We start from the raw sequence: 25,696 nt of genomic DNA, 5'->3' as shown, positions 1-25,696 counted from the left end.
TTAGTGCTGGGCTGGGATACAGGAATGGGTACAAAATGTAGAATTTAAATGGAGGAAGGCTGGTGTGGATGGTGGAGACGGTGTGGAGAGAAGATAGATGAGAGATTCAGAATGGCCAGGTGGGGCATTCGATATTGCTGCACAGCAACACACAATGATCAAGAAAACAAATGGGGCGCTGGGCTTCATTACAAGGTTTAAACTATTAAACTGTCAGTTTGTAAGTATTGGGTAAAAGGAAAGCAAAAGGTAAAGTAGGCAGAGTCCCAGATGACCATAGGCTGCTTTCCCCTTTGAGGGGGAGAGCTGACTGGTGGTGATTTAACCTGAGGGTCATCACACCTCAGGCGAGGGGCAAGGTTGAGAAGGCGAGGCCTTCATGAATAACCTCAGCCGGTACGGGGATTGAACCCGTGTGGTAGATGTACGTTTGGTGGCCGTGGTCTCACTCACACATGGAGCTCCAATCAGACACGCCCACAGGACTCACCTTCCAGCTGTTCCCAAACGTTGCCTCGGATGTGACAATCTGTCCGCTGCGGATCCGCATGTCATCCTGAGGGTAGTTGTTGAAATTCCCACACAGGCCACATGCCTGCCCTTTGTAAGTTCCAGGCAGACTCACTTCTAAGTGAGATTTCCCATTCCACAGGACCTGCAGGAAACAACAGATATTTCAGAGACTTGGAGGCTCTAAGAGGCTCCACAACCCAGGGGAATGACGTCACACAGGTGTGCAAGGTTCATAGAGGGGAAAGGGTCACTCCTGTGTCTTCATAGTGTTAGCTGTGGCTGAATGGGTAACACCCTCACCCGAGTTAGTAGGTTGTGGGTCAAAGGCCCACTCCAAGGACATGGTGGATCAGACCTGCCTTGCGCCGTGGTTGGGCAGTACTGAGGGAGTGCAGCAGTATTGGCGGGGCAGTACTGAGATTGTACCACACTGTTAAGAGGGGCAGTACTGTGGGACCGCCACAGTGCCAGAGGGCAACACTGAGGAGGGTTCGTATGGAGGGGCAGCACTAAGGGAGTTCTGTACTGTGGGAGGGGCAAGGTTAATGTTGCCAATGCTGTGACAATTGACTGCATGCGCCAACTGTGATTAAGAGCAGCTGATACAATTTGGGTAACGGCGAGGATACAGTTTCCACCTGTGTGGAAAGAAAAAGCAATGTGTATTTGTGTTATTCAGGGGTTGAGTGAAAGTGAATAAACCAATGTTGAAGAGACTGGCTCCACTTCTTCCTTTACCAGCTGCCTGCTCAACAATATAACATGGTAGTAAGATTTGCAGGGCCATTGGAGCCGGAGTGGGGGATCTTTAACGGATCAGTCTGGGTCGATTCAACATAGGGCCCCGAAGCCGCAAATTCCATCTTTCTCTCTGATCTCCCTAATTTTCCTTTGTCACGTTTGTGTGTGCTGCATTCAGTTCCTGTCCTGGATGACACAGAAATCTTTCCCCACCCCAAACAATACCACCACAAAACCCCCCCACAGCCCAGTGAGAACAGGTTTGGTTAAACTGCCCCTCTGGGATGGGTGCATCTCCGGCACTTACTTTCACACCAATGTTCGTGTTGAGCAAGATACTGTTGGTTCTTCTCTCAATGTAGACATACGGCTCCTTGAGAAAAGGCAGAGACACAGTGTGATCGTCCACCTGCAAAGAAAAACTCTTCACGTCATAAATCCAGCGAGCAGAGGACAAGGACTGCGGAGAGTTCAGTGTGGCAGGCCACTCTTGTTCAACACTTGTCCTTACAGGCAGAGGGCTCCTGTGTCGCATCAGCATCCCAGTAAACATCTCACACCCATACATACATTCAATATAAAATGAGCTAGCCTCGTGACACATGGTTCAGGGTGTAACTGCCTGACCCTAGGGTCACGCAGACCAGAGGGCCTGAATTAAAACCAGCCCCATGTAGTAACACCCCAATCTCAATACCAGATTCAATTACAGCCCTCCCTCACACACGCCAACCTCAGCATAAAGTTCTCCGTTGTTAACCTTTCAGTTACTAAGCTCTGTGACAAACTCTGTTCAGTTACCATGACAACCCAGTCTTGCAGAAGTTGGACAATCAGGTCTCCGATCAGCACCGTCACCTCTTTGGTCCAGGACACTCCTCTTCGACCTCGATCATCATTGGTCACGCGGATGCTGAGAGGAAAGATAAAATGTTCAGAGAGAGCGAAAGAGAGACCAAGCAAGCGAGAGACTGAACGAGAGAGACAGAAAGACCGAACGAGAGACAGAAAGACCGAACGAGAGACTGAAAGACCGAACGAGAGACTGAAAGACCGAACGAGAGACAGGAAGACCGCACGAGAGACAGAAAGACCGAACGAGAGACTGAAAGACCGAACGAGAGACTGAAAGACCGAACGAGAGACTGAAAGACCGAACGAGAGACTGAAAGACCGAACGAGAGACAGAAAGACCGAACGAGAGACAGAAAGACCGAACGAGAGACTGAAAGACCGAACGAGAGACTGAAAGACCGAACGAGAGACTGAAAGACCGAACGAGAGACTGAAAGACCGAACGAGAGACAGGAAGACCGCACGAGAGACAGAAAGACCGAACGAGAGACTGAAAGACCGAACGAGAGACAGAAAGACCGAACGAGAGATAGAAAGAGCGAACGAGAGATAGAAAGACCGAACGAGAGATAGAAAGACCGAACGAGAGACAGAAAGACCGAACGAGAGACAGAAAGAGCGAACGAGAGACAGAAAGAGCGAACGAGAGACAGAAAGAGCGAACGAGAGATAGAAAGAGCGAACGAGATAGAAAGACCAAACGAGAGGTAGAAAGAGCGAAAGAGAGATAGAAAGACCGAACGAGAGATAGAAAGACCGAACGAGAGATAGAAAGACCGAACGAGAGATAGAAAGACCGAACGAGATAGAAAGAGCGAATGAGAGATAGAACGACCGAACGAGAGATAGAAAGACCAAACAAGATTGAATAAAAGAGAGAGACCGAACGAGAGATAGAAAGAGCGAACGAGAGATAGAAAGAGCGAACGAGAGATAGAAAGACCGAACGAGAGATAGAAAGAGCGAAAGAGAGATAGAAAGACCGAACGAGATAGAAAGACCGAACGAGAGATAGAAAGACCGAACGAGAGACAGAAAGAGCGAACGAGAGACAGAAAGAGCGAACGAGAGACAGAAAGAGCGAACGAGATAGAAAGAGCGAACGAGATAGAAAGACCAAACGAGAGGTAGAAAGAGCGAAAGAGAGATAGAAAGAGCGAACGAGATAGAAAGACCAAACGAGAGGTAGAAAGAGCGAAAGAGAGATAGAAAGACCGAACGAGAGATAGAAAGACCGAACGAGAGATAGAAAGACCGAACGAGAGATAGAAAGAGCGAATGAGAGATAGAACGACCGAACGAGAGATAGAAAGACCAAACAAGATTGAATAAAAGAGAGAGGCCGAATGAGAGAGATCAAGTGCGAGAGCAAGAGACTGACAGAGAGAAAAAGATTGAATGAGGAAACAGGTCTAGAAAGAGAGAGAGAGAGAGACTGAACAAGGGGAGGGAGGGAGGAAGGAAATGATTGGAGCAATGGAACATTTGTGTGAAGGGGTTCAGAAAGCAAGCGAGAGAGGGAGAATGTGAGTGTGTCCGAATCAGACAAAAAGAGAAAAGATAAAGAAGGTGACAGAGAAAAAGACAGGGGTCAACTCCCTGTACCAAGGATGCTCGGTGTGCCACACACCAGGATCCATCGCCGTTCTCAGAGATATGGTTCTTTATGGTAAGTGTGTCAGACACTGACCTGAAGTCCCCTCCCTCGCAGTCCTCTGCCAAAATGTAGCTGCATGCCCCCTGGAAATGGATCATCTTTCCATCAAAGGTGAGGAAGTGAGGGTCTCCGAATACCATACAGGTGGCAGGGCGTGGGATGCAGTGAGGGCAACACATTCCTGGGATCAGCACAGGGCTTTCATCCTAAACAGATAGAGAATGAGACATGGACTGAACCCACACACACTCCACATACCCCGGTTATTCATCACCTATCCAGTGAATCCAAACCAGAGACAATCCATTCCCAGTAATCTGTTATTCTATATATAAAATCCCCAAACCCCTCAATTAGACCCCAGCCTACAAATCACTCTGGGTATCTTATTTATATACAAAACTCCCAAACCATTCTAGCCAATAACCCATTCTTTAATTCAATATATATATATATATATATATCTTTAATTGAATTGATAAAGCTCTTAAACTCCTTGATTACATTTCAGTCTGTAAATCTGATAATTCTGTTTAATAATTGCGGAGATTGGGATTACACTCAATGTTATCTATTCGAATTTGGTGAAGGGCTGTCCTGACTCCAGCATCCACTCTGGCACATAAAGTGTTCATTCCCACCTCCCCAGAGACCCTCCCCTCGACCTACCGATGAACATGTGACAGGCGGGCAGTGTTCGGTTTGACAGTGGACCTCCCCAGAGACACAGGTACAGGTGGTGCATTCATCCACTTCCCAGTGCCGGTTCGACTGGTATGTGCGCCCCTGGTAGCTGCAGGAAATCCTGGGATCTGTGGACAGGATGGAGCTCAGTGATATCAGTGAACAGAGAAATCTCCACAAAGGGAACACTCGCATTCCCTCCACAGTATGGTACAGAGGTACCCCCACCAACTGGTCTGCACCAACTTTAGATGATTGCTACTGGGGGGGGTGGTAAAGGGATGAAGGAAGAGGGGTGCAGGTTAGAAGAGTTAGAAGGCTGACGAACAGCCGCCTGGTGAGGATAGGGATGGAGTTGGTGCGTCTGATACTCGCACAAGAGGGTGAATAGGGTCTGGGATTTGTGCTCCAGGGGTAGTCAGTTAATTTCGGGAGAGATATTCTGATGTTCTTCTGGTGGCCTCCCATTCTCCATAAACTTCAGCTTATCAAAACTCTGCTGCCTGTATTCAAACTCACACTAGTTCCCTTTCGCCCATCATCCGTGTCCGTTGATGGACTCTGGGTGCCGCTCCAGCACCTCCTCAATGTTGTAAAGGGAGTTGTTGGCTAATCGTGGCAATTAATTGGTTTGGAACAAAGCTGGAGGCAAAAGGCTGAATTTTGACAGTCCCGCTGTTGGGAGAGAATTCTAGATCGGAAACCCGGAAGAGCGAATGTTGGGACTCTGGGTCATGTCTCTGGGAAAGCCTTTCAATTAGGGACGGTGGGAGGTCAGAGTGGCCAAAGGGAAGGGTGGCTGGCATCCCCCCCCCCCCGCACTGAGGAGGGTATTTCGGTGAACTGAGAGGGAGAGGGCATCACAAGATGGAGACGTATTGCAGACGTATCCAGAAGCAGCAGCCACAGCCGAACACCAAGAACAATCAGACGGATCCATCTGCTGGTGAATCACTCCCACTTCAAAGCATTTGCCCGCAGATGTGCTGAATTGGAGGTATATTCTTATTTAAAGTTGATGCTGCATATCTGCATATTCATTTCATGAGCTGCACAAAGTGGGGGCTCCCAGGTGCTGCTGGGAAAATGGCAGTACACTGGGAAAATGGCGGTTAATTGGTGCGACAATGGCCTCTGGGAGGGCAGCCATCTGGGCACACAGCCCGACCCTGGGAAAAGCAATCAGAAGAGGGAAAGCATGCACTTTTATCAAATTTTCACGTAGCCCCCAAACCCACCTCCAAAGTGCTGGGGAACTTACTCCCACCCTGCGGAGGTGAGGAAACTCAGAAGAGAGTTTGGGAAATCATTGGTCCAAAGTCGGCTGTTGGCCCAAGCCCGCTACACACCACACAGGCCATGGTATCGAATCGTAATCCCTGTCCTTGACACCAAATCCCAGTTACCTTGGCAGTCGTAGCAGCATCTCCCTGGAGATCGCACCTTGATTAGACCATCGTGGCAGATGACAGACAGACATTCCTCGATTTGGCACTCGATGTGTCCGAGCTGCAGCGGAACGGACAGAAGGAAGTGTTACAAAAAGAGAGAGCGAGAGAGACAGAGAGAGAGAGAGAGAGAGAGAGAGAGAGACACACACACAGAAAGAATAATTATGAGACAACAAGGGAGAAAGAGAGGAGTTATAGAGAGAGGAAGAGAGAGAGAAACTATTTGTGTAACTTACATTGCAAGAACATGTGATGCATTCGTCAATAGAGTCGGACCATGTCTCACCGTCAGAAACACGGCGATTTTCAGCCTCAACCAGACATTCTGTAGATTAAACAAGGGGCAAGGTCAGGAACAGCACCGGTTAGATACAGAGTAAAGCTCCCTCTACACTGTCTCAACAAACACTTGGAGGGCAGGTACAGTGGAGGTCAGATAGTGAGTAAAGCTGTGGGAATAGTGGGAAATGAACAAAGAACATAAGGATGGGGAAACAGCAGAGATTAAAGTGGAGCAATCTTGAGTAAAGGGGATAATCCTACCATCACAGATTGGGCAGCAGGAACCTGTTGGAGTGAACTGGTCAGAGATCGGGCAGCTGAGCAAGGGGCAGCTCTGGTGGATACAGATCCAGGTCAAATCCTGCAACAAACACACAGCATCATTCTACAGAGTCATGTTCAATCAGTGATGTACTGCCTCACCCCACTCAGTAACAAAATGTCTCTGCTCCCTGGTAGTGATCCCTGGAGCATCACACTACGTGGCCCATGAACAAGTCCAGATCAACTTTCCTTACTCCTCCAACATATCCCTGCAATCACAGAATCACTACAGTGCAGAAGGAGGCCATTCGGCCCATCAAGTCTGCACCGACCCACTGAAAGAGCACCCTACCCAGGCCCACTTCCCGGCCCCATCCCCGTAACCCCACCTAACCTGCACATCCTTAGACACTAAGGGGTAATTTAGCTTGGGCAATCCACCTAAACTACACATCTTTGGCCTGTGGAAGGGAACCGGAGCACCCGGAGGAAACCCACGCAGACACGGGGAGAAAGTGCAAACTCCACACAGACAGTCACCCAAGGCCAGAACTGAACCCAGGTTCCTGGTGCTGTGAACAGCAGTGCTAACCACTGCGCCGCCCTGTAAGCAACGGCTGACAGACAGTGCGATTATCACAGTGTCAACGTGGTCACTGCAGGCTGGGGTCAGACACTGACCTTTCACCCAGCCTCTAGGGTCAAATCCAGACAGAGAGGCGAAGGTGTTTGCTATCTTCTGGCTATGCTCAGTGTTGAGTGTTTGGACCAGCAGCTGTCCCAGGCTTACAGGTTCCACAGCATCAAACCAAACATCCTGTCTCAAGTACACATGAAGAAAAAAAGGGGCAGATGGCGACATAACGATAACATCAGTGAGCTAGTAATCCAGACGCCCAGGATAATGCTCTGGGGATAGGGGTTCAAATCCCATCACGGCAGCTGGTGGAATTTAAATTCAATTAATAATCTGGAATTTAAAAACTAGTCTCGGGAATGATGACCATGAAACTATCATCGATTGTTGTAAAAACCCATCTGGTTCACTAACATCCTTGAGGGGAGGAAATCTGCCGTCCTTGCCTAGCATAAAAGTGACTCCAGACCCACAGCAATGTGGCTGACTTTTAACTTCCCTCTGAAAAGGCCGAGCAAGCCACCCAGTTAAGGGCAATTAGGGGTGCACACGGAATCTGGCCTTGCCAGCGAAGCCCACACTCCATGAAAGAATGAATGAATCAAAACACCAAACCTTTCCCGCACAGCACAGGGACCATACAGAGTAAAGCTCCCTGTACACTGTCGCCATCAGACAATCCCACAGCAGGTCAAGTAATATTGTGACTGAAATTGGGTACCAGACCCAATGCCAGGAGGAGGAACAACTGGCTGATTTCTCAGTCCTCAAACCCAGGCACACTGAGGCAAATTGTAGAATTCTAACTGGAGAGGAACTTTTATCAGTGAGAACAGGGAGTGGGGATGGGAAGCGGGTCGATTTTCTCTTTGCAATTATGGAGTCCATTGTGGCTGTATTGATGCTGAGGCTGAATGTGAATAGGCAGGGGACGAGGTGCCTGTGGTGATGGAACCAGACCTTCGAGTCCCTTGGCTCCTCACAGATAGCTTGGCCAGGACTCCTACTCCACTCTGCCCAACACTACAGGCCATGACTCTTTCTCGGCGTCCCGGTACTCACCTTGCAATGGCAGGTGTAGCAGGGGTCATCGGTGGCAAGGAGTTCACTTCCAACCAGGGTCGCAGTACAGTTACTCAGAGGCTCTGTTATAAAGATAAAAGGCCATCAGTGCCCCTTCCACAAGCATTCACTCCCTCCGCCACCAACGCACAGTGGCAGTCTTGTGCAACATCTACAAGATGCAATGCAGGAACTCACCAAGGCTCCCCAGGCAGCACCTTCCAAACACACGCCCATGACCATCTGGAAGGACCAAGGGCAACAGATACCTGAGAACACCACCACCTGGAGGCTCCCCTCCAAGTCACTCATCATTCTGACATGGAAATGTATCACCATTCCTTCTCTATCGCTGGGTCAAAATCCTGGAATTCCCTCCTTACCAACACTGTGCGTGAACCTACACCTTAGGGACAGCAACGGTTCAAGAACATAAGAATTAGGACTCAGTCCTAAATCTGCTCCCCCTTATTGCGAGGCTATGCCCCCTAGTTCTAGTTTCAGCCGCCAGTGGAAACAACCTCCCTGCTTCTATCTTATCTATTCCCTTCATAATTCTATGTGTTTCTCTAAGATCCCCCCTCATTCTTCTAAATTCCAATGAGTATAGTCCCAGTTTGCTGAGTCTCTCCTCATAAGCCAATCCTCTCAACTCCGGAATCAACCCAGTGAATCTCCTCTGCACACCCTCCAGTGCCAGCACATCCTTTCTCAAGTAAGGAGACCAAAACTGTACACAGTATTCCAAGTTTGGCCTCACCAACACCGTATACAGCTGAAACATAACCTCCCTGCTTTTAAACTCCATCCCTCGAGCAATGAAGGACAAAATTCCATTTGCCTTATTAATTACCTGCTGCACCTGCAAACCACATTTTTGCGATTCCTGGACAAGGACACCCAGGTCCCTCTGCACAGCAGCATGCTGCAATTTTTCACCATTTAAATAATAGTCCATTTGCGGTTATTCCTACCAAAATGGATGACCTCACATTTACCAATATTGTACTCCATCTGCCACCCTTACCCACTCAAACTATCTACATCCCTCTGCAGACTTTCAGTGTCCTCTGCACACTTTACTCTACCACTCACCTGAGTGTCATATGCAAACTTTGACAATACACTTGGTCCCCAACTCCAAATCATCTATGTAAATTGTAAACAATTGCGGTCCCAACACTGATCCCTGAGGCACACCACTAGCCACTGATCGCCAACCAGAAAACACCTATTTATCCTCATTCTTTGCTGTCTGTCAGTTAACTAATCCTCTACCTATGCTAATACGTTACCCATAATACCATGTACCTTTATCTTATGCAGTAGCCTTTTGTGCGGCACTTTGTCGAATGCCTTCTGGAAATCCATACACACCACATCCACCGTTGTCCGCCATGCTTGTAATGTCCTCAAAGAATTCCAGTCAATTAGTTCAACATGACCTGCCTTTCATGAACCCATTCTGTGTCTACCCAATGGGACAATTTCTATCCAGATGTCTCTCTATTTCTTCCTTGATGATAGATTCAAGCATTTTCTTCACTACAAAAGTTAAGCTAACCGGCCTATAGTTACTCGCCTTTTGTCTACCTCCTTGTTTAAACATTGGCAACACATTTGCTGTTTTCCAATCTGTCAGAACCGTCCCAGAGTCCAGCAAATTTTGGTAAATTACCCCGAGTACATTTCCTATTTCCCCCGCCATCTCTTTGAAGGAAGCTCACCTTATCCTTCTCAGTGGGGCGGTACAGTGGTACAATGATTCGCACTGCTGCCTCACAGCGCCAGGGACCCGGGTTCGATTCCGACCTTGGGTGACTGTCTGAGTGGAGTTTGCACGTTCTCACATGCCTGGGTTTCGCAATGGTAGACTGGGTGTGTTGACCATTTAGCCACTTGTGAGATATCAGTCATGCCTCAGTGGGCAGTCCTCTGGTGTCTGAGGGACATCATCAGTTCAAGCTCCACTCCTGAGATTTGAGAGATTTTCAGGCTGAGGCTGGGCTGTACTGTTGGAAAGACATTACTGAGGGTGGGCTGCACTGTTGGAAAGACATTACTGAGGGAGAGCTGCATTGTTGGAAAGACATTACTGAGGGTGGGCTGCACTGTTGGAAAGACATTACTGAGGCAGTGCTGCATTGTTGGAAAGACATTACTGAGGGTGGGCTGCACTGTTGGAAAGACATTACTGAGGGAGTGCTGCATTGTTGGAAAGACATTACTGAGGGAGTGCTGCATTGTTGGAAAGACATTACTGAGGAAGAGCTACACTGTTGGAAAGACATTTCTGAGGGAGACCTGTACTGTTGGAAAGACATTACTGAGGCAGTGCTGCATTGTTGGAAAGACATTACTGAGGGGGTGCTGTACTGTTGGAAAGACATTACTGAGGGAGTGCTGCATTGTTGGAAAGACATTACTGAGGAAGAGCTACACTGTTGGAAAGACATTTCTGAGGGAGACCTGTACTGTTGGAAAGACATTACTGAGGCAATGCTGCAGTGTTGGAAAGACATTACTGAGGGGGTGCTGTACTGTTGGAAAGACATTTCTGAGGGAGACCTGTACTGTTGGAAAGATATTACTGAGGAAGAGCTACACTGTTGGAAAGACATTACTGAGGGAGCGCTGTACTGTTGGAAAGACATTACTGAGGCAGTGCTGCAGTGTTGGAAAGACATTACTGAGGGGGTGCTGTACTGTTGGAAAGATATTACTGAGGGAGTGCTGCACTGTTGGAAAGACATTACTGAGGCAGTGCTGCACTGTTGGAAAGACATTACTGAGGGAGAGCTTCACTGTTGGAAAGACATTACTGAGGGAGAGCTTCACTGTTGGAAAGACATTACTGAGGGAGTGTCAGAGATGCCATCTTGGACGTTAAACTGAAGTCTGTTTCCCCTTTTAGCTGAATATAAAAGATTCCACTGCATTATTAAAATTTTTTTTAATTTTTTTTTTTTTTTTTTTAAAGAGTTCCCAATTCATTTTTTCCAATTAAAGGGCAATTTAGCGTGGACAATCCACCTACACTGCACGTCTTTGGGTTGTGGGGGCGAAACCCACGGAAACACGGGGAGAATGTGCAAACTCCACACAGACAGTGACCCAGAGCCGGGATCGAACCTGGGACCTCGGCGCCGTGAGGCTGCAGGGCTAACCACTGCGCCACCGTGCTGCCCTCCACTGCATTATTTTGATGAAGAGTGGGAGGTCTCCCTGGTGGCTGTCAGTATTCATCCCTGAACCAACATGACTAAAAACAGGTGATCTGATTATGCTCAAACTGGGAACTGATTGCACAGAACCTGGCTGTGAGGTTTCCTAATTACAGCAGTGCTTCATTCTGAGGTGATGAAATGTACGTCTTTGTTTGATTATTGAAGACACTTCGAATAATTGGGTGAAATTATCAATTGATAATTTAGTTGAGATTTAACTGTAATCCTTGTAGTACACATTCCTGTGGAAGAGGATAGATGATGATAGAGACAACAGAAAAAAGCAAAAACTGGATTCAGGAAGGGGCAATCCTGCCAATCTAACTGATTGGATTGATATGAGGGGTGTTAGAGGAGTTTATAAGACAGTGGACCTGGATTTCAGTAGGGCCTTTGACACAATTCCTCTGCTACTGAAGATGAAGTAAGTGGAAATGGATAGCAGGCACTCACGGGCACAGCTGGGGCAACAGTGACCTGATGTTGGGGCCATGATCAGATTCCTCGGGCAATCTACCAGGCTGGGACACTGCTGCCGATAACAGCGCAGACGCTGCACGCCATCACCCATCACCTGCAGAGAGAAAGAATTGGTCATTAGTGGTATTCATTGTAATGATATGCAATCGTGCAGATAATGATATACAGACAGGCAGCTAATGAACACAGAGAACAGGACATGACCAATGAGCAGGCAGGACACTCAGGGGTGGTATCTCACTATAAAAGGCATGAGGCGCTCACACTCCGCCTCGTTCCATTGATGAACATCCACAGAGTGAGTCAGGGTGTATGTACAGTGTCACACCTCCAGCACGTGGCTAAGAGCTAATCTGGTTCAGTCAGACAGAATAACCACACTTAGGTTAGCAGAGAGTCGAACTCAGAGAACTGTGCTACTGGTTCAATAAATCAGCTTGAATTAACTTCAAGGTCTGGAGTATCTTTTGGTTAAAGCTGCATTCAGTTGCAGCCTGTGTTAACCCAGAGTACATAACACAAGATTCATTTTGAGGGATAGAGCAGTGGGTGGTAACATTGGAGCACAAGGTGCGGGGGCAAGGCTGCAGAGATACTGTGTGGAGTGATATTGCTTACAGGGTTAAAGTGACACCCAGGACATCCCATTCATTTGCTCGGTGCATTGTTCTGGAGAAACGCACTGATCCACAAGACCGAGTAAATAATATTTACTCACTGCACATGACAACAGCTCTCTCAAACACAGACTGCCCCCTTCTCCGGGGTCTCTGGAGCACCTCCCACTCCTTCCTCAATCACAGACCACCTTCCCCCGGGTCTTTGTACCCCCCTCAACTAGAGAACCTTCCCCCCTGGCTTCTGTACCCCCTTCCCAATCACAAATCCCCTCCACAGGGTCGCTGTAACTTGCCCCCATCTCCCCCATCACAGACCACCAGCTGCACCCTGCCCCGCTCCCAATCACAGACCACCCTCCTTAGGATCACCTGTAGCACCCCCTGCCCCACATTACAGTACCCCCTCCCCAGGGTCCCTGTACCCAACTCTGCCCCAATCACAGACCACCCTCCTTAGGATCACCTGTAGCACCCCCCGCCCACATTACAGTACCCCCTCCACAGGGTCCCTGTACCCAACTCTGCCCCAATCACAGACCACCCTCCCTAGGATCACCTGTAGCACCCCCGCCCCACATTACAGTACCCCCTCCCCAGGGTCACTGTACCCAACTCTGCCCCAATCACAGACCACCCTCCCAAGGGGTTCTGTACCCATTCCCCACCACAATCAGAGACCACCCTCCTCGGGGTCAACTATACACCCGGCACATCACAGTCCAGGGTCATCTATATCCCCCCGCCCATCACAGACCACCCTGTCCAGAGTCTCTGTGCTGCCCCTCCCCCCTCCACCCCAATCACAAACCACCATACATCCGGGCCTCTGTAGCCAACCCCGCCCCAATCACAGACCGACTCTCCCCAGACTCTCTGTAACCACCCCCACCCCAAACATAGACTCATCCTCCCCAGGGTCTCTGTAACCACCCCCACCCAAACACAGACCCATCCTCCCCAGGGTCTATGGAACCACACCTCCCCCCCCCCAAACACAGACCCATCCTCCCCAGGGTCTCTGTAACCACCCCTCACCCCCAAACACAGACCCATCCTCCCCAGGGTCTCTGTAACCACCCCTCCCCCACAAACACAGACCCATCCTCCCCAGGGACTCTGTAACCACCCCTCCCCCCCAAACACAGACCCATCCTCCCCAGGGTCTCTGTAACCACCCCCACCCCCAAACACAGACCCGTCCTCCCCAGGGTCTCTGTAACCACCCCCACCCCCAAACACAGACCCGTCCTTCCCAGGGTCTCTGTAACCACCCCCACCCCCAAACACAGACCCGTCCACCCCAGGGTCTCTGTAACCACCCCCAGCCCCAAACACAGAACCGTCCTCCCCAGGGTCTCTGTAACCACCCCCACCCCCAAACACAGACCCGTCCTCCCCAGGGTCTCTGTAACCACCCCCACCCCCAAACACAGACCCGTCCTCCCCAGGGTCTCTGTAACCACCCCCACCCCCAAACACAGACCCGTCCTCCCCAGAGTCGCTGTAACCACCCCCACCCCCAAACACAGACCCATCCTCCCCAGAGTCTTTATAACCACCCCCACCCCCAAACACAGACCCGTCCTCCCCAGGGTCTTTGTAACCACCCCCACCCCCAAACACAGACCGGTCCTCCACAGGGTCTCTGTAACCACCCACACCCCCAAACACAGACCCATCCTCCCCAGGGTCTCTGTAACCAGCCCCACCCCCAAACACAGACCCATCCTCCCCAGGGTCTCTGTAACCACCCCCACCCCCAAACACAGACCCATCCTCCCCAGAGTCTCTATAACCACCCCCACCCCCAAACACAGGCCCATCCTCCACAGGCTCTCTGTAACCACCCCCACCCCAAAACACAGACCCATCCTCCCCAGGGTCTCTGTAACCACCCCCACTCCCAAACACAGACCCATCCTCCCCAGGGTCTCTGTAACCACCCCCACCCCCAAACACAGACCCATCCTCCCCAGGGTCTCTGTAACCACCCCCACCCCCAAACACAGACCCATCCTCTCCAGGGTCTCTGTAACCACCCCCACCCCCAAACACAGACCCATCCTTCCCAGGGTCTCTGTAACCACCCCCACCCCCAAACTCAGATCCGTCCTCCCCAGACCCTCTGTAACTACCCCCACCCCCAAACACAGACCCATCCTCCCCAGGGTCTCTGTAACCACCACCCCCCCAAACACAGACCCATCCTCCCCAGTGTCTCTGTAACCACCCCCACCCCAAACACCGACCCATCATCCCCAGGGTCTCTGTAACTACCACTCCCCCCCCCAAACACAGACCCATCCTCCCCAGGGACCTGTTACCACCCCCACTCCCAAACACAGACCCATCCTCCCCAGGGTCGCTGTACTGCCCCCTTCACCCCCAAACACAGACCCATCCTCCGCAGGGTCTCTGTAACCCCCCCACCCCAAACACAGACCCATCCTCCCCAGGGTCTCTGTAACCACCCCCACCCCCAAACACAGACCCATCCTCCCCAGGGTCTCTGTAACCATCCCCACCCCCAAACACAGACCCATCCTCCCCAGGGTCTCTGTAACCACACCCACCCCCAAACACAGACCCATCCTCCCCAGGGTCTCTGTAACCATCCCCACCCCCAAACACTGACCCATCCTCCCCAGGTCTCTGTAACCACTCCCACCCCCAAACACAGACCCATCCTCCCCAGGGTCTCTGTAACCATCCCCACCCCCAAACACTGACCCATCCTCCCCAGGGTCTCTGTAACCACTCCCAGCCCCAAACAGAGACCCATCCTCCCCAGGGTCTCTGTAACCACCCCACCCCTAAACACAGATCCATCCTCCCCAGGGTCTCTGTAACCACCCCCACCCCCAAACACAGACCCATCCTCCCCAGGGTCGCTGTACTGCCCCCTTCACCCCCAAACACAGACCCATCCTCCGCAGGGTCTCTGTAACCCCCCCACCCCAAACACAGACCCATCCTCCCCAGGGTCTCTGTAACCACCCCCACCCCCAAACACAGACCCATCCTCCCCAGGGTCTCTGTAACCATCCCCACCCCCAAACACTGACCCATCCTCCCCAGGTCTCTGTAACCACTCCCACCCCCAAACACAGACCCATCCTCCCCAGGGTCTCTGTAACCATCCCCACCCCCAAACACTGACCCATCCTCCCCAGGGTCTCTGTAACCACTCCCACCCCCAAACAGAGACCCATCCTCCCCAGGGTCTCTGTAACCACCCCACCCCTAAACACAGACCCATCCTCCCCAGGGTCTCTGTAACCACCCCCACCCGAAACACCGACCCATGCTCCCCAGGGTCTCTGTAACCATCCCCACCCCCAAACACAGACCCATCCTCCCCAGGGTCTCTGTAACCACCCCACCCCTAAACACAGACCCATCCTCCCCAGGGTCTCTGTAACCATCCCCACCCCCAAACACTGACCCATCCTCCCCAGGTCTCTGTAACCACTCCCACCCCCAAACACAGACCCATCCTCCCCAGGGTCTCTGTAACCATCCCCACCCCCAAACACTGACCCATCCTCCCCAGGGTCTCTGTAACCACTCCCACCCCCAAACAGAGACCCATCCTCCCCCAGGGTCTCTGTAACCACCCCACCCCTAAACACAGACCCATCCTCCCCAGGGTCTCTGTAACCACCCCCACCCGAAACACCGACCCATGCTCCCCAGGGTCTCTGTAACCATCCCCACCCCCAAACACAGACCCATCCTCCCCAGGGTCTCTGTAACCACCCCCACCCCAAACACAGACCCATCATCCCCAGGGTCGCTGTACTTCCCCCTTCACCTCCAAACACAAACAAACCTACCCAGAGTGTCTGACCTCTGCTGCTGCCGCCCCCCACCACACCCCAATCACAGAGGGTCTCTGCCACAACTCGGTTCTCCGAGTCCAGATCTGAGAAGCTTACTACCCAGCAGGACACGGCCCATCACAGCCTCCTGGTGCTGGAGCATCCCATTGGTCAAAGATCGCTGCAATATTAATGGAATCAATCTGATTGGTTATTGTCTCTGGCTCTTTGTCGCATTTCGAGACGGTCATGCTCACTCTTCCCAACAAGACAATTATTCAACGTAAATATTGAAAGCGTGAATCCCAGAGACCGGCTGCCTTTCCTCAGACTCTGTTAGATCTGACATCTTTGGGGAGTGGGTTCAAAGTTCAGACTATGACACCAGGTTTACTTTTGTGACTAGACACAACTTACCTCACAGGTGCAGGTGGAACTTACCTCACAGGTGCAGGTCTCGCAGGGGTCATTGGTAGGTTGGAAACTCTCGCCAGGGCCGTACACACGGTTATTGTAGATACAGTCTGTGAGGCAGTGAAAAACAAAATGAATGCTGGATAATATGCATCATTGACACTAACCGATACTGCGCGGGATTGGCACTAACCGATACTGCGCGGGATTGGCACTAACCGATACTGCGCGGGATTGGCACTAACCGATACTGCGCGGGATTGGCACTAACCGATACTGAGCGGGATTGACACTAACCGATACTGAGCGGGATTGGCACTAACCGATACTGCGCGGGATCGACACTAACCGATAATGCGTGGGATTGGCACTAACCGATACTGCGCGGGATTGGCACTAACCGATACTGAGCGGGATTGACACTAACCGATACTGAGCGGGATTGGCACTAACCGATACTGCGCGGGATTGGCACTAACCGATACTGCGCGGGATTGACACTAACCGATACTGCGCGGGATTGGCACTAACCGATACAGAGCGGGATTGGCACTAACCGATACTGCGCGGGATTGGCACTAACCGATACTGAGCGGGATTGGCACTAACCGATACTGAGCGGGATTGGCACTAACCGATACTGCGCGGGATTGGCACTAACCGATACTGCGTGGGATTGACACTAACCGATACTGCGCGGGATAGGCACTAACCGATACTGAGCGGGATTGGCACTAACCGATACTGCGCGGGATTGGCACTAACCGATACTGCGCGGGATTGGCACTAACCGATACTGCGCGGGATTGGCACTAACCGATAATGCGCGGGATTGGCACTAACCGATACAGTGCGGGATTGGCACTAACCGATACTGAGCGGGATTGGCACTAACCGATACTGCGTGGGATTGGCACTAACCGATACTGTGCGGGATTGGCAGTAACCGATACTGCGCGGGATTGGCACTAACCGATACTGCGTGGGATTGGCACGAACTGATCCTGAGTGGGATTGGCACGAACCGATACTGCGCGGGATTGGCACTAACCGATACTGTGCGGGATGGGCACTAACCGATACTGCGCGGGATTGACACTAACCGTTACTGCGCGGGATTGGCACTAACCGATACTGCGCGGGATTGGCACTAACCGATACTGCGTGGGATTGGCACTAACCGATACTGCGCGGGATTGGCACTAACCGATACTGCGTGGGATTGGCACTAACCGATACTGAGCGGGTTTGACACTAACCGATACTGCGCGGGATCGACACTAACCGATAATGCGTGGGATTGGCACTAACCGATACTGAGCGGGATTGGCACTAACCGATACTGTGTGGGATTGGCACTAACCGATACTGTGTGGGATTGGCATTAACCGATACTGTGCGGGATTGGCACTAACCGATACTGCGCGGGATTGGCACTAACCGATACTGCGCGGGATTGGCACTACCCGATACTGCGCGGGATTGGCACTAACCGATACCGAGCGGGATTGACACTAACCGATACCGAGCGGGATTGACACTAACCGATACTGAGCGGGATTGACACTAACCGATACTGAGCGGGATTGGCACTAACCGATACTGCGCGGGATTGGCACTAACCGATACTGCGCGGGATTGGCACTAACCGATACTGCGCGGGATTGACACTAACCGATACTGTGCGGGATTGACACTAACCGATACTGTGCGGGATTGGCATTAACCGATACTGTGCGGGATTGGCACTAACCGATACCTAGCGGGATTGGCATTAACCGATACTGTGCGGGATTGGCACTAACCGATACTGAGCGGGATTGGCATTAACCGATACTGTGCGGGATTGGCACTAACCGATACTGCGCGGGATTGGCACTAACCGATACTGCGCGGGATTGGCACTAACCGATACTGTGCGGGATTGGCACTAACCGATACTGAGCGGGATTGACACTAACCGATACCGAGCGGGATTGGCACTAACCGATACCGAGCGGGATTGACACTAACCGATACTGAGCGGGATTGACACTAACCGATACTGAGCGGGATTGGCACTAACCGATACTGCGCGGGATTGGCACTAACCGATACTGCGCGGGATTGACACTAACCGATACTGCGCGGGATTGGCACTACCGATACTGCGCGGGATTGACACTAACCGATACTGTGTGGGATTGACACTAACCGATACTGAGCGGGATTGGCACTAACCGATACTGCGCGGGATTGGCACTAACCGATACTGCGCGGGATTGGCACTAACCGATACTGCGCGGGATTGGCACTAACCGATACTGCGCGGGATTGGCACTAACCGATACAGGTACAGGGCTCATCTGGAGCCAGCAGTGTCCCAGGTAAGGGCTCACCTCGAGCCAGCAGTGTTCCAGGTACAGGGTTCACCTGGAGTCAGCAGTGTTCCAAGTACAGGGTTCACCTGGAGTCAGCAGTGTATCACGTACACGGCTCACCTGGAGCCAGCAGAGTCCCAGGTACAGGGCTCACCTGGAGCCAGCAGTGTCCCAGGTACAGGGCTCATCTGGAGCCAGCGGTGTATCAGATACAGGGCCCACATGGAGCCAGCAGTGTACCAGGTACAGGGCTCATCTGGAGCCAGCAGTGTACCAGGTACAGGGCTCATCTGGAGCCAGCAGTGTTAAACGTACAGAGCTCACCTGGAGCTAGCAGTGTTCCAGGTACAGGGTTCACCTGGAGCCAGCAGAGTCCCAGGTACACGGCTCACCTGGAGCCAGCAGAGTCCCAGGTACAGGGCTCACCTGGAGCCAGCAGTGTCCCAGGTACAGGGCCCACATGGAGCCAGCAGTGTACCAGGTACAGGGTTCACCTGGAGCCAGCAGTGTCCCAGGTACAGGGCTCACCTGGAGCCAGCAGTGTACCAAGTACAGGGCTCATCTGGAGCCAGCAGTGTATCAGGTACAGGGCTCATCTGGAGCCAGCAGTGTCCCAGGTACAGGGCTCACCTGGAGCCAACAGTGTACCAGGTACAGGGTTCACCTGGAGCCAGCAGTGTACCAGGTACAGGGTTCACCTGGAGCCAGCAGTGTCCCAGGTACAGGGCTCACCTGGAGCCAGCAGTGCCCAGGTACAGGGCTCACCTGGAGCCAGCAGTGACCCAGGTACAGGGCTCACCTGGAGCGAGCAGTGTTCCAGGTACAGGGCTCATCTGGAGCCAGCAGTGTATCGGTACAGGGCTCACCTGGAGCCAGCAGTATCCCAGGTACAGGGCTCATCTGGAGCCAGCAGTGTACCAGGTACAGGGTTCACCTGGAGCCAGCAGTGTCCCAGGTACAGGGCTCACCTGGAGCCAGCAGTGTACCAGGTACAGGGTTCACCTGGAGCCAGCAGTGTACCAGGTACAGGGTTAACCTGGAGCCAGCAGTGTCCCAGGTACAGGGCTCACCTGGAGCCAGCAGTGTACCAGGTACAGGGCTCATCTGGAGCCAGCAGTGACCCAGGTACAGGGCTCACCTGGAGCGAGCAGTGTTCCAGGTACAGGGCTCATCTGGAGCCAGCAGTGTATCAGGTACAGGGCTCATCTGGAGCCAGCAGTATCCCAGGTACAGGGCTCATCTGGAGCCAGCAGTGTACCAGGTACAGGGCTCATCTGGAGCCAGCAGTATCCCAGGTACAGGGCTCATCTGGAGCTAGCAGTATCCCAGGTACAGGGCTCAGCTAGAGCCAGCAGTGTTCGAGCTAAGGGCACATCTGGAGCCAGCAGTGTAACAGGTACAGAGCTCACTTGGACCCAGCAGTGTTCCAGGTATAGGGCACATCTGGAGCCAGCAGTGTTCCAGGTACAGGGCTCATCTGGAGCCAGCAGTGTACCAGGTACAGAGCTCACCTGGAACCAGCAGCGTACCAGGTACAGGGCTCAGCTAGAGCCTGCAGTGTTCCAGGTAAGGGTACATCTGGAGCCAGCAGTGTAACAGGTACAGAGCTCACTTGGAGCCAGCAGTGTTCCAGGTACAGAGCCCACCTGGAGCCAGCAGTGTCCCAGGTACAGAGCTCACCTGGAGCCAGCAGTGTACCAGGTACAGGGCTCACCTGGAGCCAGCTGTGTCACAGATACAGGGCTCATCTGGAGCCAGCAGTGTAAAATGTACAGAGCTCACCTGGAGCCAGCAGTATCCCAGGTACAGGGCTCACCTGGAGCCAGCATTGTACCACGTACAGGGCTCACCTGGAGCCAGCAGTGTCACAGATACAGGGCTCACCTGGAGCCAGCAGTATCCCAGGTACAGGGCTCACCTGGAGCCAGCATTGTACCACATACAGGGCTCACCTGGAGCCAGCTGTGTCACAGAGACAGGGCTCATCTGGAGCCAGAAGTGTAAAAGGTATAGAGCTCACCTGGAGCCAGCAGTGTACCAGGTACAGGGCTCATCTGGAGCCAGCAGTGTAAAAGGTATAGAGCTCACCTGGAGCCAGCAGTGTTCTAGGTACAGGGCTCATCTGGAGCCAGCAGTGTAAAAGGTATAGAGCTCACCTGGAGCGTGCAGAGTTCCAGGTACAGGGCTCATCTGGAGCCAGCAGTGTATCAGGTACAGGGCTCACCTCGAGCCAGCAGTATCCCAGGTACAGGGCTCATCTGGAGCCAGCAGTGTACCAGGTACAGGGCTCATCTGGAGCCAGCAGTATCCCAGGTACAGAGCTCACCTGGAGCCAGCAGTGTACCAGGTACAGGGCTCAGCTAGAGCCTGCAGTGTTCCAGGTAAGGGCACATTAAGAGCCAGCAGTGTAACAGGTACAGAGCTCACTTGGAGCCAGCAGTGTCCCAGGTACAGGGCTCACCACGAGCCAGCAGTGCATCAGGTACAAGGCTCACCTGGAGCCAGCAGCGTACCAGGTACAGGGCTCATCTGGAGCCAGCATTGTAAAAGGTACAGAGCTCACCTGGAGCCAGCAGTGTACCAGGTACAGGGCTCACCTGGAGCCAGCAGTGTACCAGGTACAGGGCTCACCTGGAGCCAGCTGTGTCACAGATACAGGGCTCATCTGGAGCCAGCAGTGTAAAATGTACAGAGCTCACCTGGAGCCAGCAGTATCCCAGGTACAGGGCTCACCTGGAGCCAGCATTGTACCACGTACAGGGCTCACCTGGAGCCAGCAGTGTCACAGATACAGGGCTCACCTGGAGCCAGCTGTGTCACAGATACAGGGCTCACCTGGAGCCAGAAGTGTAAAAGGTATAGAGCTCACCTGGTGCCAGCAGTGTTCCAGGTACAGGGCTCATCTGGAGCCAGCAGTGTAAAAGGTATAGAGCTCACCTGGAGCGAGCAGTGTTCCAGGTACAGGGCTCATCTGGAGCCACCAGTGTCCCAGGAACAGGGCTCACCTGGAGCCAGCAGTGTACCACGTACAGGGCTCATCTGGAGCCAGCAGTGTAAAAGGTACAGAGCTCACCTGGAGCCAGCAGTGTCCCAGGTACAGGGCTCACCTGGAGCCAGCAGTGTACCAGGTGCAGGGCTCACCTGGAGCCAGCAGTATCCCAGGTCAAGGCTCAGTAGGAGCCAGCAGTGTCCCAGGTACAGGGTGCACCTGGAGCCAGCAGTATCCCAGGTACAGCGCTCACTTGGAGCCAGCAGTGTACCAGGTACAGGGCTCATCTGGAGCCAGCATTGTACCAGGTACAGGGCTCATCTGGAGCCAGTAGTGTTCCAGGTAAGGGCTCACCTGGAGCCAGCAGTGTTCCAGGTAAGGGCTCACCTGGAGCCAGCAGTCTTCCAGGTACAGGGCTCATCTGGAGCCAGCAGTATCCCAGGTGTAGAGTTCATCTGCAGCCAGCAGTATCCCAGGTACAGGGCACATCTGGAGCCAGCAGTGTCCCAGGTACAGGGTTCACCTCGAGCCAGCAGCATCCCAGGTACATGGCTCACCTGGAGCCAGCAGTGTCCCAGGTACAGGGCTCATCTGGAGCCAGCAGTGTAAAAGGTACAGAGCTCACCTGGAGCCAGCAGTGTCCCAGGTCCAGGGCTCACCTGGAGCCAGCAGTGTACCAGGTGCAGGGCTCACCTGGAGCCAGCAGTATCCCAGGTACAGGGCTCACCTGGAGCCAGCAGTATCCAAGGTACAGGGCTCACCTGGAGCCAGCAGTGTAAACGGTACAGAGCTCACCTGGAGCCAGCAGCGTCCCAGGTACATGGCTCACCTGGAGCCAGCAGTTTACCAGGTACAGGGCTCATCTGGAGCCAGCATTGTACCAGGTACAGGGCTCATCTGGAGCCAGCAGTGTTCCAGGTACAGGGCTCACCTGGAGCCAGCAGTGTCCCAGGTACAGAGCTCACCTGGAGCCAGAAATGTTCCAGGTACAGAGCTCACCTGGAGCCAGCAGTGTTCCAGGTACAGAGCTCACCTGGAGCCAGCAATGTTCCAGGTACAGTACTCACCAGGGCAATAATGGGCACCTCCCTCGCACACCCTACCTGCACAGAGAGGGCAGCATTCTCCAGGCACATGGATTTGATTCATACATGGAGCGATGCAGTGAATTTCAGCACAGGTTGTGACTCCACCCACACACATACACGTCATGCAGGGGATAGTGGGTGCAAACCAGTTCGCTCCTTCCTGGTATTCCTTCCCATTGTACATACAGCCTGATAAGAATGAAAAGGGAAGTTAGTAACAATTAAGGGGAGGGTTTATGCTCGAGTGTAACTGCATCCTGTACATCCAATCCCAAAACCCAATCTAAAAGGGATATACCGCCCATCCGATTCTTCCACTTCACATGTGTCTAGTCATCCATTCCCCAGCAGAGAAAGGGACCCTTAAATATATTCTCTTCCAAGGATTTCTTCAAATGCTTTTAATGCGGACCATTCAATCTCCCTCTGCTTTGTGTCTCTGGTACGAACACTGAGATTCCAGTATAAACAAATCAGTCATTATTTACTCCCTCAAATCCTTTCATCATTTTTCACCATTTTATTAAATTCCTTGAGTGCTGAATTTCTCTGAAGTGGGGGTGGGGAATCCCCGGGAGGAGGAGTTCTTACCTCGACACTCTGGACAGCAAGATCCCGCGTTCGTGACCTGTTGCCCACAGCTGAGCGTTGGGCACTCAACGGGCAAACACAGCACATCGCCACCCTGCGACACAGCAATGAAAAGTCACAATATGAACTAAAGTAACGGACAATCTCTCAAAAGACAGGGGCTGGGGGCTGAAGGAGCATGGGTTCATAAAAGGGGCTGTTGGCGGCAAAACGGTTAAGGGTAGGGGGGCTGGCCTGAGACTAATTCTCCAGCAGCTCACTGCTAAGGGCAGGCCTGGGGGAAGGACGCTGTTACAAGGGCCTCTTCCCGGCACTGGCAGAGAACTACTGCCTCCACTCAGGTCCTGCCATCGCTTCCAGGCCTGTCCCAGTTCGGTGAAGGGAACAGCAGGATAATGGGAGTTTCCAGCTGCACTCTGGGTGGGTGGGTAATGGAACCCCAGTCAGTGCGCTGAGATGGGCATCAAACCTTGCCCGCACCTCTCCCACACACTCCCACAATGAAATGGCCCTTTCCCCCGCTGTAATGTCCTCAAGGAGAGGTCGGCTAGTGCTATTAGGGAGGGTTTAAATTAGATTTGGCAGGGGGATGGGAACCTCAGAGGGAAGAGGAGAGAAACTTGTCAGTGAAGTATTAACTGATCAGGATGATATATCAGGGAGTAGCATTGAGATAAATAAAATAATTGGAGAGTATGATAGAATTAGAGTAGGCAATAGTAAGTCATCATTTTGGGTAAGAGTAAGGGGGAAAGTAAAAAAAGCCGACATCAGGACTAATGTGTGTGTTTGTGTAAGAATGCATAGTGTGGTTAATAGGATTGGGGGACTACAGATACAAGGCACAGCTTGACAAATGGAATGATGGTAGTTTTGCTGTAATGGAGACCTGGTTCAAAGAAGGGCAGGACTCCTTAGACACAGGATTGGGGAATTATGAATGTTACACTCTTGTTCAAGAAAGGGGTGCATGGATAATGCCAGCAACGACAGACCAGTCAGTATGACTTTAGTGATAGGGAAACTTCTGTAACCTTTGGGACAAGTTTGGGACAAAATCAATAATCACTTAGACAGGTGTAGGATGATTAAGGAAAGCCAGCATGGATTCATTAAGGGATAGTATCTTGCTGGAGTTTTTGAGGAGATAACAGAGAAGATTGATAAAGGCAACACTGTTGATATGGTGTATATGGATTTTCAAAAGACTTTTGGTCGTGCCACACAACAGACTTGTGAGTGAGATTCTAGCTCACGGAATAAAAGGGAAAGTAGGCATTTGGATAAGAAGTTGACAAGAGGGTGTCGGAGGTCCCTTAGTGACTAGCAAGAGGAGAATTTATAACAGTGGGGCCAATGCAGTAGGTCTGTAGAGTTCCCGGTCAGGAATTTTGAACTAAAATGTGTCCTTACATTGCACGAGCATTCTCTACAGGGATCGGGTTTGAATGATTCCCTGTTCCCGTAGATATTCCCTTCAAAGTAACAGTCGAGGCAAACCGGACAGCACTGGCCAGGAATCCGAGCAGGATATTGACAGGTAACCTTGCACTCTGGCTCCTGACAGGTTACCTCACCTTGCTGTAGGTGAGAGAGAGACAGACACACAGAGACTGAGAAAGTGAGGCGCGGAGAGAGACAGACACTGTACAGATGTGTGACTTCTGGATATGTAAATACATGAAAGGTTAATGTGTAGTCAGTACAGTCAGATGATCACTTGAGGGCAACACTAACAAGGGGTATATAAACAACCAGTCTGTTTTCCTGCTCTGTTTGGATGTGTTGTAGCTAGAGGACAGAAGTATAGCAAGCTCAAAGTATATATTTCATTGTTAGTCAAAATCTACCTTGTCTAATTCGAACACTAGTAAAATTATTGAAGAAAAGAACTCACAAGTAAATTGATTAGCTATCACTGGACGACTCGGGAGAAACAAATGAGTAACAAATATTACTC

General features: G+C 51.9%; 1 protein-coding gene across 1 annotated transcript in view; it reads right to left on the bottom strand.

The window, feature by feature from the left end:
- kcp (kielin cysteine rich BMP regulator) overlaps positions 1 to 25,696 on the bottom strand; it is a 76,179-nt gene that overhangs the window by 6,055 nt on the left and 44,428 nt on the right. The window contains exons 7-20 of the mRNA XM_072470924.1: positions 25,150 to 25,317; positions 23,737 to 23,830; positions 23,161 to 23,334; positions 16,736 to 16,818; positions 11,827 to 11,947; positions 8,147 to 8,229; positions 6,445 to 6,544; positions 6,138 to 6,226; positions 5,857 to 5,959; positions 4,436 to 4,578; positions 3,800 to 3,972; positions 2,056 to 2,167; positions 1,562 to 1,663; positions 491 to 655 (exon numbers count right to left, since the gene is read on the bottom strand). Coding sequence (XP_072327025.1) covers positions 491 to 655; positions 1,562 to 1,663; positions 2,056 to 2,167; positions 3,800 to 3,972; positions 4,436 to 4,578; positions 5,857 to 5,959; positions 6,138 to 6,226; positions 6,445 to 6,544; positions 8,147 to 8,229; positions 11,827 to 11,947; positions 16,736 to 16,818; positions 23,161 to 23,334; positions 23,737 to 23,830; positions 25,150 to 25,317 — 1,710 coding nt within the window. The remainder of the gene's footprint in view (positions 1 to 490; positions 656 to 1,561; positions 1,664 to 2,055; positions 2,168 to 3,799; positions 3,973 to 4,435; positions 4,579 to 5,856; positions 5,960 to 6,137; positions 6,227 to 6,444; positions 6,545 to 8,146; positions 8,230 to 11,826; positions 11,948 to 16,735; positions 16,819 to 23,160; positions 23,335 to 23,736; positions 23,831 to 25,149; positions 25,318 to 25,696) is intronic.

Source organism: Scyliorhinus torazame, chromosome 13 (assembly GCF_047496885.1).
Source record: "Scyliorhinus torazame isolate Kashiwa2021f chromosome 13, sScyTor2.1, whole genome shotgun sequence".
Lineage (NCBI taxonomy): Eukaryota > Metazoa > Chordata > Chondrichthyes > Carcharhiniformes > Scyliorhinidae > Scyliorhinus > Scyliorhinus torazame.
Note: the sequence above shows the minus strand (reverse complement) of the source record. Positions and strands in the feature narration are given on the sequence as shown.